The 13,425-nt window shown below is 34.0% G+C and overlaps 1 protein-coding gene across 1 annotated transcript; it reads left to right on the top strand.

Annotated features, from left to right (window-relative positions):
• Nucleotides 1–895: 895 nt before the first annotated feature.
• TNFAIP6 (TNF alpha induced protein 6) lies at nucleotides 896–13,204 on the top strand. The gene is made up of 6 exons (XM_033111394.1): nucleotides 896–1,075; nucleotides 4,014–4,151; nucleotides 5,630–5,791; nucleotides 9,186–9,414; nucleotides 11,119–11,159; nucleotides 12,509–13,204. The coding sequence occupies exons 1-6, from the start codon at nucleotides 982–984 to the stop codon at nucleotides 12,673–12,675; spliced, it is 831 nt and encodes a 276-aa protein (XP_032967285.1). The 5' UTR covers nucleotides 896–981; the 3' UTR covers nucleotides 12,676–13,204.
• The last annotated feature ends 221 nt before the right edge of the window (nucleotides 13,205–13,425 follow it).

The following is a 13,425-nucleotide window of genomic DNA, read 5'->3' as shown; positions in this document are numbered from 1 at the left end:
GCCACTAGCATAAGAGCAGTGGGGATATCACCAGAAATGTTACTGAAGGACCCTACACAAAAGGAGAGGAACGTTTGGGATATTTTAAGACATGGTGAATTTACTATCATTATTACCTGTTATTGTGATCATCTTCAAAGTTAGAATGGTTTGGGGATGCTAGGACCATATTTTTATTAACACGATGACTAAATACCCATCCACCTTTCTCCCAAAGCTTCCAGGATTTGTGGACTGGGGAAATTTGTGTTAGAATAGCTGCTGCACTGTCCTAAAGCTCTGAAACTGAATTACTTTTCTGGAAGGTGATGTATTTACCTGCTAACCACAATAAACTAAGGACTGCAACACACCCCCCGCCCCAGGACAAACGCCAACAGAGGGTAAAGAAACCCTACATCACTGGAGATGGTTTATGATTTGCCAAACTGGGCACACTTTTTGTTTTACGTTTTCTATACAAGCCTGATAACGTTTAGGGAAAACTAAAGTAACGTTACCAAGGTCAAGTTCAAGATTAGTGCTTAACTCAAAACCTCATACTCTATAATTGACTTACTACGAATTAGACACTCAGGGTTTTTCTTAAAATTCCTACAGAAGTTTTTTGTTGTTTGGGGTTTTGTCTTTAATCACTGCTGAATCTGCACCAAGTTACACAAACTTCCTAATAGAAAAGTGTCGGTGACAGACAGAATTAATGAACCCTTTCCCAAGTAAGTAAATTATAGAATGTGGATGATCATTGTATATCCTTAGTTGCGGTTGCCAATGCAAATGAGTCAGGATTTGCCTCAGACACTGAGTTAATTGTGTAACTCTACAGTGGGAAATGCCATTGGAGAGTACTTGCTGACCTCACAGTTGAAAAAACCATTTAAAAGATGTGGAAACCAGATGTTTCAGTCACATTTCAGCCTCTGCTCTGAGACTTTCTCCTGAGCAGCCCCTAATAGGCTATTACTCCTTTACAACTGCGATATGATCATTTTAATTTCTCTATTTGTCTTGCTGTGGGAAGAGGCTCACGGATGGGGATTCAAGAATGGAATTTTTCATAATTCCATATGGCTTGGTAAGAAACTTTTCTCATTGAACTCGTTGTTGGGAATGCCACTTCTTTGAATTCATAGAGAAGTGAATCAAAGCAGTAAATTTTTCTGTTCTGTTGAAGCCTGATATTTTCAATGAAAATGCTTAGGAACGATCGCTATCGGAATGCATGTATCATTTTTCTTTAAAAGTGTTCCTGCCTTCTAAAATTTAAAAATAGCATTTCATAAACTGTTCAGTAGAAAGAGGTGAATATTTATATTCCATAAGAAATACATTTAAAAAATTTTAAAGCAGATGAGGTAGTATAACGTGGGGAATGTTTCTTTAACAAAAACACCAATATGTTATTTTGTTTTTATATCAATGCATTTGCAGTCAGATTTCATAGCAGGTAACAAAATCATAACAGGTAAGTTGAAAAATCAATAGTTTTATAATTATTGCTCCGTGTATTCTGACCTAGAGTATACATCTTGCTTTTTTCCAAATATCTTCTGATTAGTTTGACAAAGCCAGCTTGTAATACAGAGAAAAAAATTTTTAGCCTTGTATTTCTGAATGCATTCTTACCACTTTGATTTCTTTTGTTCAAACTATCCATATAAATACTTTTCTACCTCTTTTGCTAGACAGGAAAAGATTCTTTTGCTGTTTTGTTTTGTTAGATGTAGAAAACAACATGGGCCTTACTGTGAATATAAACAAGAGACCAAAAAAGCCAAATACTGAAAATCCAAAACACCCCTTATAGCACTCTATACAATGCTTTAATTTTCAGGATATCAATTAATATTGCTTTTTGTTCATTATTGTGTTTGACAGTGAAATTTTTTTGAATTTCTCAAGAAGAAAATTGAGGGATTTTTATATAAAATAAAGAAAAAAAGAAAGCAAAATTAACCTACATCTTGGTTTTATGCTTGCTAAACAACACACAGTTGTACAATATTTCCTTTTCAGCATGTTTCTCTCTGGTAATAACTGTAGCCATGAGGATTTCATTAAAAGCTCGATTTGCAATGCTGCCTCTTTTTTCAGCTTGAGCCAGTGAACTAGTTTCATGCTGAACAGTGAGATCCATTTGGCCAAGCTGGGGCCTGGGATTTACCAGAGGAACGAACAAGTCTCTGTTTATTTTCACTGTACACCGTCAAACTTAGGAAATACACACATATTTGTTAGAAATGAAAAAGACTGTCATGAAGCTAGTAAGAATTAAACCCATATGGATGAACTTTGAAATGCTGCAAAACTCGCTAATGGTCAAATAATTTGGAGCTGTTGTTTTTTTAAGTGATGTTGTATATTATAAAAAATATAAACCTGGACAATAGAAGTTCTCTTCTAGAGGTAGAGAGGAGGAAAACCAAATGTTTGTTAATAGTATGTTGCAAATCTAAGGCTCGGGGTAATTGCACATTGCTTCAATCTGGGACAAATTATTGACCAGTCAGCCTAGCACAAATTGTTTACAGTTGGTTAGGTGAATATAGTATAAGAAACTATTTAAGGAGGAAAGAGAGTTGGATTGGAAAGCAGGAATCTGCTAGGTAGCAACTCTCAAGAACAAGGCACTTTATTTAAAGTCTTGGTTTCAGATACACATTGGTAAAATGAGTAGGTTGAAATAGAGGGTCCCTAAGGTTTATTTTTAACATAAGTTGAACCATCGTAAATCAGGCACTATCTGCATTTGCATTGCCCACTAGTGTCCAAATTGCTGGAGAACAGGACTTGATTCACAGCACCTAACAAAACACCTAGTGGCACATACTCAAAACAACCAAATTGGAAACTAGTGTAAGTTTAGTTAATGTAGCTTTACCCTGTGGAGGGCCCTTGGGCAGTAGGTGACTTTCACAGGGGAAAACAACTTTGATGTTCCTTGTGCTTCCTGACTTGTAAGTATCAGATTGAGGAATGTCCTTCGGGTGGACCTTTACCATATAGTGGATGAGAGGAGGATCATGTGGAGTCCAGAAAAACAAAGAAAATGCCAAGCAGCATCTCCCATTGAACTGTGGCAGGGTCACCTTCAGCTTGGGGAGGACAGCAAGGAACCATATTTCAAATACTGCTGGATTCATGTCGCTGCATGTCAAGGAATGTGTGTTCTCATTGGAAAGGGTCTTGATGGTGGCACAGGTCAGCGTATAAGAGCTGAACCACAATCTGACAGTCAGCGCAGAACTATTAGAGCTATGCTACGATAATTGTCCTGAGAATCGTTTCACATTGTTGCCATGGCAAAATGCACTCCAAACTCAAACAGTCCATTTAAACACTGATCTACTAGGAGACAACTCATGTATGATTTAACACCACCTGAAATATTTTGGGAACAAATGTGAACTAAAAAAAGACAAAAGAGATAAAGCACTTAGGAAATGGTACCCAGATTTTAATCTGCTGTGTTTGAATCTAATTGTCTTTTCTTTAATGCAATATCTGTTTGCTTTGGATTCCTGCAAACTTTTCCTTAGTTTTTGATTTGTTTACTAAATTCTCAATTATACTGCATTAGTCATTTTCCTCAAATGGATGTTATGGCTTATTTTGCTCCATCATTGTGAGCCTACATCACGGATTGATTTTCATTGGGTTCTTTTTCCTTCACCTCCTTTTCCCCTCTATTAATTACTTTTCCAAATACAATGTTGGATAAAAACTCTTTAAAAAGAAACAAATGAAAAAAACCTCTTTCAGGCTATCAGTTCAGAAACATAATTTAGCCGCAAGTTGCTGTCTGTGCTTCCTGATTCCCCTAAAATTTCCCTCATTCATATTTTTTCCCCAAAGCTTTCTAATATTGAAAACTTAGCTACTCAAGGCAGCCGACCCAGGGAACCCTTTGGCAGGAACAGTAGCTGATGTAATCTTCCAGCTGAGGCCACAAATTTCCCCTTGTTCCATAAGAATGAATAATAGTGCATTTACCACATTTTGTGAATTCACAGAACAAGCAGCGGGCGTGTACCACAGAGAAGCGCGGTCTGGCAAATACAAGCTCACCTACATGGAGGCAAAGGCAGTGTGTGAATATGAAGGTGGCAGACTCGCCACCTACAAGCAGCTAGAGGCAGCCAGAAAAATTGGTAACTGATTTGACATTGACTTTCCTTCTTTTTCACCCTTGAGAAAAAATATTCTATCTTTCGTGTAACCCCTTAATAATAAGACTTCTCTTTCCATCCCTGCTAATAGTTCTCTAAGCCCCTGTGACATCTCAGCCCTCCAGCTTTTCCCATCTTCTCCGCCTAGAAATAGTGGGAAATTCCTGGTACTAGTAATAGCAACTTATTTGGGGGTCACACCCAATGTGAGCTAATACATAAGCCAAAAGAAATGAAAACATTATCTCGATATCATTTAAATTCCTTATTAACTTTAATGCCACTGATATTCATTTTTAATACTACTAAGTCTCTTCATGACTTCTGATTATGGGTTTTCTTAGCTGTTAAATGGTGTTACTATATGTGTCCTTACAAGGAAATTTACTTGGTAGAAGAAATATTGAACTTAGAGGTTTTGGGGTTTTCTTTTTCAAATTTTTTCTCCCCCCCCCTTTTTTTTTTACATTAAGTGTGAGAATGTATTTGTACTTCAGGATCAAAAGCTATGAGGAGAAGAAAGATAAACAAGTTGTAAGATGACGGGAAAAAGAAACTGGAAAGATAATGTCAGGAGACATGGTGGAAAACCCAGTAATTAACTGGAAACAAATAGTGCTATGTTTTTCTTTATTTAAAAAAAGATGGGCTGCTACCATATCTCCTGGACTTCCAGGAGAAGCCACAGGCCATGCCCATTTGGAACTCTTCTCCACTGAAGAAACCCCTTTGCTGATAGGAAAATCCCTGGCAAAGCTAATACTATTATTCTACTGCCCAAGACAAAAATAAAGGTGTTCTCTAAAATGCCGCAAAGTCTCCCCAGGTAACGCTCAGTCTATTCCCACAGGGCTGTGTGTGACAGTGCCTAGGGCGATGGATACAAAGGCCAGAGCCATTACTAGCCACCCTGGACTTCTAGTAAAATTGTTCTTGGATGGCACTGGCAAATATGTAAGAAGCCTCCAACATTGAGCAAGAAAGACAGGCCTGAGGTTCTGTTTGAAATGTATGAGTGTTTTTATCCCTCTTCAAATTTTTGAAAATATTAGCAATATCTTAATGATCCAGAAATAGAAATAAATTATCATTTGAAAAAAAATCGTTTTCAGGATTGATGGTAATTTCAGAAATTACCTCATTGCATTGGATATAGGTCATTGGAGAAAAGAAGCCAGCTCTGAACTTGGATTGTTTTCATATCCATGGTATTATGATTTCTAATTCATCTGCATCTTTTTTTTTCAAGTAAGATGTCATTTTCTAGTAGAAATGAGATGTTATATTTTATATGTGTTCCAATTCTATTTTATATTTTAACAGAATAGTTTTTCCCCTTTTACATGAGCTGGATTTGGGCAGCTAAGAAACTATCACTGTTTAGAAGGGGCCATCTTTGTTAAAATGAACTTCTCTCAGCTGAGCAAGTTGAAGCCTACGGCCCTTTCATTCTCTTGCAGGATTTCACGTCTGTGCTGCTGGGTGGATGGCCAAGGGCAGAGTTGGATACCCCATTGTGAAGCCAGGGTCCAACTGTGGATTTGGAAAAACTGGTATTATCGATTACGGAGTCCGTCTCAACAGGAGTGAAAGATGGGACGCATATTGCTACAACCCACATGGTTTGTTACAAACAATAATTTTATACTTTGCAACAACAGTGACGTGTTACTAAGAGGTTGTTAAAAAGAAGTCGCTTCTTCCAAAGATAAATCAATTCAGTGATGATAAGTATTAATAAGTACCGCTAATAGAGTGATCATGATGTGCCACTGACTTACGTTCCTTCATCGACACCATCACTCAATATTCACAACTCTGCAAGGAGTTATTGTTATACCCATTTTAGAAATCAGAAAACGGAGTGTTTAAGAGCGTAAGTAACTTACCCCAGATTAGACAGGCAATAATTAGGAGGCAGGTAGGATAGTGACTTCAGGTCTTTCCTGTACCAGGGAACTTCCTGACCACAAAGGGAAAAAAAGCAGGTTATGAACTTGTCACAGTTAATTAGCTAAAACAATAACGTGGTACTACTGTTCAAAATCATCCTTTTGATAGAACAGGGAAAAGGAGAGAAAAAAACAAACTCCCTGATTTATGTTTGTACATAAATTCTTAAACTTTCCAAACTAAGCAACTCTGAGGTTTGTTTTAACAATTATATATTGGATATACTAGTTATTATTATATAGTATAATTTGATTCATAATCTTTTTGCATTGTTGATAGTAGCTAGGAAAACTTTAAAGAGAAAAACTAACTCATTATTATTACTATAAAGAGTTACTCTTTGTTCATGTTCTTGGAGAAAAAAAAATAGACTTCTTTTTGGATGTAATTCCTCCAGGATAATACTACAAAGTGTTACAATGTGTTACAAAGTTGTTCTCGCGTTTATGATCATTAACTTCCTCAGGTGGTGTCCCATTTGGATCTACCATAGAAGAAAGTGCATAGCACACAGTAGGAGAGTTATAGTGAAGTTCTCGCACATTATTATAGAATTTATTATTTAATGATATTAACCATTGGAGAACAGTTTCTCATGCTTTTAACTAACCAGTATAACCTCTCAAAATATGCATTCCAAAATGTATATTTCAAGTAGAAAAGAATTTTGAGAGCTATCCCCTAGTCCCATTTGAGACAAAATATGAATAAATACTTACAGTGCATTTATATAGGACTGTAACTTCTAAATCCCTTTGACATACTTTAAGCCTATATCCAGTACTATAATATATTTAGTCCTATCCTTAGTCATTGTTAATAATTCATATATCTTTTTTTCCTCCCTCTTTCTCTTCCTCTCTTCCTTGTTCTTCAACCTATTTATACAGGCAACTCTCTTTTAGCTCTCAAGAGTAACTCTTATTTCCAAAATATTCTCTGATTCTTCTTTTGCTTAATGAACTTTAGGATCTCTGAGCATCTATTCCATCATTTTCATAAGTCAAAGTCTAGAGAGATGAAGAAGTGCTAATGGAAAGGGTCTTACAGTATTTCATTGCCCTTTTGTAAGAATGCTACCTTAATTTGCAAATTTTATAAGCTGCTTTTGTTTCTCATAGAAGCTGACTACTTTTTACTCTACAAATATGTGTACAGAATCCTGGGAAACTTGTTCTTTCTCAACTCTCAGCTTACTTTTGAATTCAGTGATACGCTGATTATTTAGGATGTGGTTAACCAGAGGGGGACTGGGGCCCACGTGAACTAGCACTGGGAGAAGAATAGCTCGTTGAAAATAATTGGAATGAAAACAACATAACAATATCAGAAAAAAATAAAGCAAGAATTATGAGTTACTCAATATCACCAACTTAGAGCTGACTGAAGTCAAAAGAATAGGGTCTTTAAGAAGTGTTTAGAAGTAAACTTGCTCATTCAAGTTCTGAATGTATGACATGAGGTTGACTGCATTTTATGTGAAAACTTTTTAACCAGTTAACAGTCCTCAAGGACCCAGTCAGCTTTGTGAATGTGTCATTTTCCAAATAAACAAGAGATGAGGCAACAACTATATCTAACATAAAAGCGACAGCTGAATAGATATAGCTAAATAGACAACCAAAATAGTTCAATATTTGAATTTTTTCCTAATTTAATGATGATGTTATGGGACAGAGCATGTCACTCCAAAAGCTGACACTGTACATACTTATGTACACATCTAAACTATGTATTGTATGAATTTTAATAATACAATAAGAATAGCTTACATTTTGCATTTGCATACATTTTACATTTTGCATAACGTCCTTATTCTTATTCTTATACAATAAGAATAGCTTACATTTTGCATAACGTCCATAATAAGAATAGCCTATATTTTGTCCTCAGAATAATTCTGTGGGTGAAATAATAGGAGAGGCATGATTATATTTCTTTTACCAATGAAGACACTAAGATACAGAGTGGTCACAGAGCCTGGACTATATTCCCGACCTTTTGTCACTCCCCAGCTTTTCTAAGATGCTGTTCTACCTTGGAGGGAGATAAGCTTCCCTAGCGTCTATGACATTAAGGATTCTAACAAAATTTTTAAATATAGTTATGTTAAAGGAGAATATTCTTGGAAAAAGCTCTAATTGATTAAATGAAAAATATCTTCGAATGCTACCCCATCAGCACCACTCAGATTAATTTTGAGTTTCCAGGTTGTATTTTTATATTTTTTTAAGACACTAGACACTTACTGGATATGGAATTAAAATTAACCAGGGCCCCTTCATAACTTTCCCTCTGGGTCATACTTCAAATCACTGCTTCTGGCAGAGGTTGTTTGTTTGATCTTATAACAGGTTATATGACACAACATAAATATATAAAATAAAATATGACAAAAAACAAACAAACAAACAAACAAACATGAATAGCTTGACCAAATTCTCAAATATGAGGATTAAAGTTTTAGTTTAAAACCAATAAAAAGAGATGATTATAAATCATTCCTTTTAACTGGATTAGAGTGACCTTCAAGGTCTCTTGCAATCCTGAAATTCTACAATGATTTTCCAAAAGGAATTTACTAGACTCATTATTCTAAGTATTCGAGTCCCTAAAGACACAGTGGGGACACCGCAGGACAAAATATCCCTCTCATCTTGACTAGGCTGTTAGTAACATGGGTATGTATTTGTCAACACACATGGAAGTGTACAAATTAGACTTGTGTATCCTATCCTAAGCTTAAAAGACAAAAAGAAGCAAAAAAAAATTTAACCAGGAGCAAAATTAATGAAATTACTGTTTTTTCTCACTATTTTACTTTTTTAAAAGTTCACAAACATGTATGTATTTTACAGAATTAAGCAACTATTGCTGAAAAAATACATTTATTCTTTAGCTATAACTATACATTATATGCTATAGATGTTGTATATTAAGCCATTTTTTACTATTTTATAAAAAGTAATAAACAGATGAACTCTAAGATGTGGATATCATTTTAATGGAGGAATATTTTTTTCTAATGCTTTCTTATCTTTTTTTTTTTTTTTCCCATTTCAGCAAAAGAATGTGGTGGTATCTTCACAGATCCAAGGCGAATTTTTAAATCTCCAGGTTTCCCAAATGAGTATGATGATAACCAAATCTGCTACTGGCACATTAGACTCAAGTATGGTCAACGTGTTCACTTGAGTTTCTTGGACTTTGACCTTGAAGATGACCCAGCTTGCTTGGCTGACTATGTTGAAATATATGATAGTTACGATGATATCCATGGCTTTGTGGGAAGGTATATATTGTTTTCCCATACAGGAAGTTAAAGGAACATAGGCTATTTTGTTTGCTATTTCTTTAATTTTACCCCAACTGTCCCTACAATAGATAGATTTTCCAGTATTTCTACTCTCCTGCAACACCATATCCTTTTGTAACAAAGATTTTTCTTAGCACGTTAAACCATAGTCAACTGCTACTTATTATTAAAATACTGATAGCTGCTTTCTGATTATTATTATAACAATTAAATAGTCTATTTGTAAAGACTTCAAGATTGATAAACAGTGGGAGGAAGAAAGATACATGAGATGAGAAATTTGTTGGGGTTTTTAAGTGTTCTAGTTTCTGTCAAGCTCCTAAAAATGATTACAAATTCAGTAATTGTTACCTTTTTCCTGTGTACAAAGCATTGTGCTAAGATATAAGGTGAATAAGCAAAATTCTCTCATACAATTTAGCTAAACGTACAATGAGTATCTTCTTAAATATAGCTTCCTTTCTTTTCTTCAATATTTCTCCCTTGGTTTTTCAACATGCTGGGACACAATAGTTTTGTGTTCCCACCCTAAATTTTTAATATAGCTTAAATTTTGAACTCCTTACAAAGTATTGCAAATTAAAGAATATATACAATTAGGTGTTTTATATATTCATGTTCCCACTTAACAACATGTATTTTAAACTACCAGCTATCTATACAAGTAGACTATCAGTTATCAATGCTCTATTATCCATCACAGTAATTTAATGAGGGAATATGAGAGTTGGGACTATTAAAAATGACAGACTCAGTTTTTATGTTGACTTCGAAACTGTAATTAAATAAAAAGAAAAAGGCATTTCTTGGATAAATGAACAACAGTTTTTGGAGGGGAAGAGTTTCTTCCTTTGTCTTGGTTGGTTCTTTGGCTGAGAATACTGCTATAGAAAAATATACAAAAAGTTTTAAAGATAGTTTGAAGAAGACAATAAAGTTGGTTGGAGGAATTAAGAACAAAGTAGTTTTTGAAAAATTGGAACTCCTACCCTGGGAATTAAGATGTTTTTATTCTAAACCTAGTTTCAGAAATCAATTACAGCCCTAGATAAAATCATAAATTATTTTTAAAAGGTTTTTAACAGGCTATTTGTTACTTATTGGATTAATATTTTGTGATTTACCTTTAGAATAGATTTTTTGAGAAACTGACAAAAAAACAAAACAACAAAAAAACCCCTTTCCCTTTTATATAACATGCAAGGGAGTTCCTTTCAAGACGTGATTCAAATAAAAATCAAACCGTATTTTATCTATAAAGTCAAATGTAATTTTTCCACATTTCAGTCTGCTCTAGAATTTAAAATATTAATACCGCCAACCATACACCCATTCTCCTTAAACTGTGAAGAAAACTTTATGAGATTAATCAAAAACAAATTTTTTAATTTTTCCAAATAGATTCCAATTGTCTACTACACAAATAGTGTTGTAGATACACAGAGTAGAAATGCCACATATCCTTTCTTAAGAATCTCATTAATACTGTGAAGTTATTTTAAACAATGTTTTAACACCTCTTCTCCCTTACTAATTCAAGTTGAAAAAAAATAAAACATCATAAAATAATAGGAACATGAGTCATTAGGGGAAATAAAGTACTTTATCAGTAAGAGCTACTTGCAATAGCTGTATAATACTCATACATGTGACCTCTGTTTTTCAAAAATTCCCTTTCAGATACTGTGGAGATGAGCTTCCAGAAGACATCATTAGTACAGGTAATGGCTCTAAAGTCAGGAGCCAAACTATGATTTATTTTCTCAGTGTCATTGAAAGTTAAGAACCCAGTAGTTATTACTATTTACTTTTTAAAGTTGAGAGAACTGAGGACAGATGTAGATTGCTAGCTTGTAAAATTCAAAGAATTTTACGTTATACTTTCTTTATACTTAAAGAAAGATTTATGCCAACTCATTGCACAAAATTGTAGACTTGTTATTTGCAGGAAATGCAGTCTGAGGTAATCTTGAATCTGCAAATCCATTAATAGAGCTGTGGCTTATCATTTCCATAAAATGTAATTAATGGCCAAAATTTTTCATGGATAAAGAATTGAAGTAATTTATGAAGTTGTTAAAAATACCTTCTGTCCCTGAACAAATTTTACACCATATTTATTGCATTTTTATTTTAGTACAACATTCCCCAGGGAGAGTTGTAAAGCACACAGTTCTGTGAGATGTTTTCAATAGGTGTTACATGAGAAAAGGGCTCTAAGATCAAGTGAATTTGGGTAACATTGGGTTAAATAATGTTAAAGAGATTTCTTTATGGGAAGATGTCAGAGCTTTTAATATGTTAATTATGAATAGTAAATCTCAAAAGGCTACCTATGATTGGTAATGTTTTCCAAATTTTTTCCTCCTACCAATTATTTTGTGACTTTGTTACATGAAACGTACCTCAAGAAAGGTCCTGTGGTAGCATAAATTTGTTTCAATAAGCAATACCACTGCTATTGCCCCAAACTGCTATTTTTCTGGCTAAGAACTTTTTTCCTTTTTATTTTCATCACCATTAGCATTAGTAGTTTGCTAATCATCAGCTTTAGTAGTTTGCATTTTTACTTGCTCTATTTTTCCTCCAAGTCATAAAATGATCACAATGCTTATGCAACTAAAAACAAAGAAACATTGATTTGCAATTTCTAAACAGTCCTTAAGCTCAGATAATATGAGCTAAATTACTCCCACCCGCTAGCATTGCAGTGCACGCAATTCTCATTTATGTGTCATTATTACAAGAGATGGAACTACTAGTTCAATTCTTGAATGATTAATGCTTAAAACTTATTAATTCATTACTCTGTTACAATCTCCCTCGGAATGGTAACCTATTAAACTTTTTGTTTACCTCTTGTTCTTTTCTTGAGAACATATTTTCTGCTAACAGAAAATTAAAAGAAGACGTCTTAGGAACTATGGGAGGTAGTTGGGGGATGAGAATCCTATTAAAGAGAAAAGAAAAAGATGGAGAGTGAAAAGGCAGCCTGAAATGTGACATTTTTTTGTCAGCTAAATTGAAGGAGAGTAACATCTTTGTTCTTTTGCATCTTTCTCCTTTCCAGGAAATGTCATGACCTTGAAGTTTCTAAGTGATGCTTCAGTGACAGCAGGAGGTTTCCAAATCAGATATGTAGCAGTGGATCCTATATCGAAATCCAGTCAAGGAAAAAATACAAGTACTACTACTGGAAATAAAAACTTTTTAGCTGGAAGATTTAGCCATTTATAAAAATTTTTTAAAAAGAGACATTTAGTATTTATGTTTGTATCTTTCGGAAGCCCTTGGATCTCACTTTTATATTATTATTATTATTATTGTTATTAACATTTATTTATTATTTTTTGAAATGTGAATGCAACACCTGATAATTTTTAGAAAATTGGAAAATACAGAAAACTTCAAATGAGAAAATAAAATCTCTCATAATCCCACTGCACAAAAATAACAAGTGTTAACATTTATATATTTTTCTTTCAGTCATTTTTTGATTTGTGATATGTGTATATTATGTATCTATATGTATTTGTATTTGAAATTTTTAAGTTCTGCTCTATGTACAACTTTGTATCTTTTTTTTCAAACCTGGAAATACATGGCTTAAACATTTTCCCCTCTCACTGAGTATTCTGCAAAAACATGATTTTGAATAGCTGTAAAATGTTTCATGATATAATTGTTCCATACTTTCTATAAGCCTGTCTGTATTATGTGAATTTTAGGTTTTCATAAATATTGCTTCAATAAACATCCTTGAACATATGCATGTGTACAGCTCTCTGATTATTTGGGATAGGGTCCTAGAAGGGGAATTACTGGGTCAGAGAATAATTGAAATAGAACTTTCTTTTTTGATAAGCAAAAATGACGTAACACCGTGGTTTGAATTTGATGGTTGGTTTACATATTTTTTATCCAGTTTTATTTCTTTTGTGAATTATTTTTCCATATCTTTCACTAATTTTTAAAACTTTTTTCATC

This window comes from Rhinolophus ferrumequinum, chromosome 8 (genome assembly GCF_004115265.2).
Source record: "Rhinolophus ferrumequinum isolate MPI-CBG mRhiFer1 chromosome 8, mRhiFer1_v1.p, whole genome shotgun sequence".
Taxonomy (NCBI): domain Eukaryota; kingdom Metazoa; phylum Chordata; class Mammalia; order Chiroptera; family Rhinolophidae; genus Rhinolophus; species Rhinolophus ferrumequinum.
Note: the sequence above shows the minus strand (reverse complement) of the source record. Positions and strands in the feature narration are given on the sequence as shown.

Bases quoted from the DNA above. Each gene is read 5' to 3' on its own strand.
- TNFAIP6 (XM_033111394.1), top strand. From the start codon at position 982: ATGATCATTTTAATTTCTCTATTTGTCTTGCTGTGGGAAGAGGCTCAC. The intron at 5,792-9,185 runs GTTTGTTACAAA...TTCCCATTTCAG, and splicing joins ATATTGCTACAACCCACATG to CAAAAGAATGTGGTGGTATC. The intron at 11,160-12,508 runs GTAATGGCTCTA...TCTCCTTTCCAG, and splicing joins AGAAGACATCATTAGTACAG to GAAATGTCATGACCTTGAAG.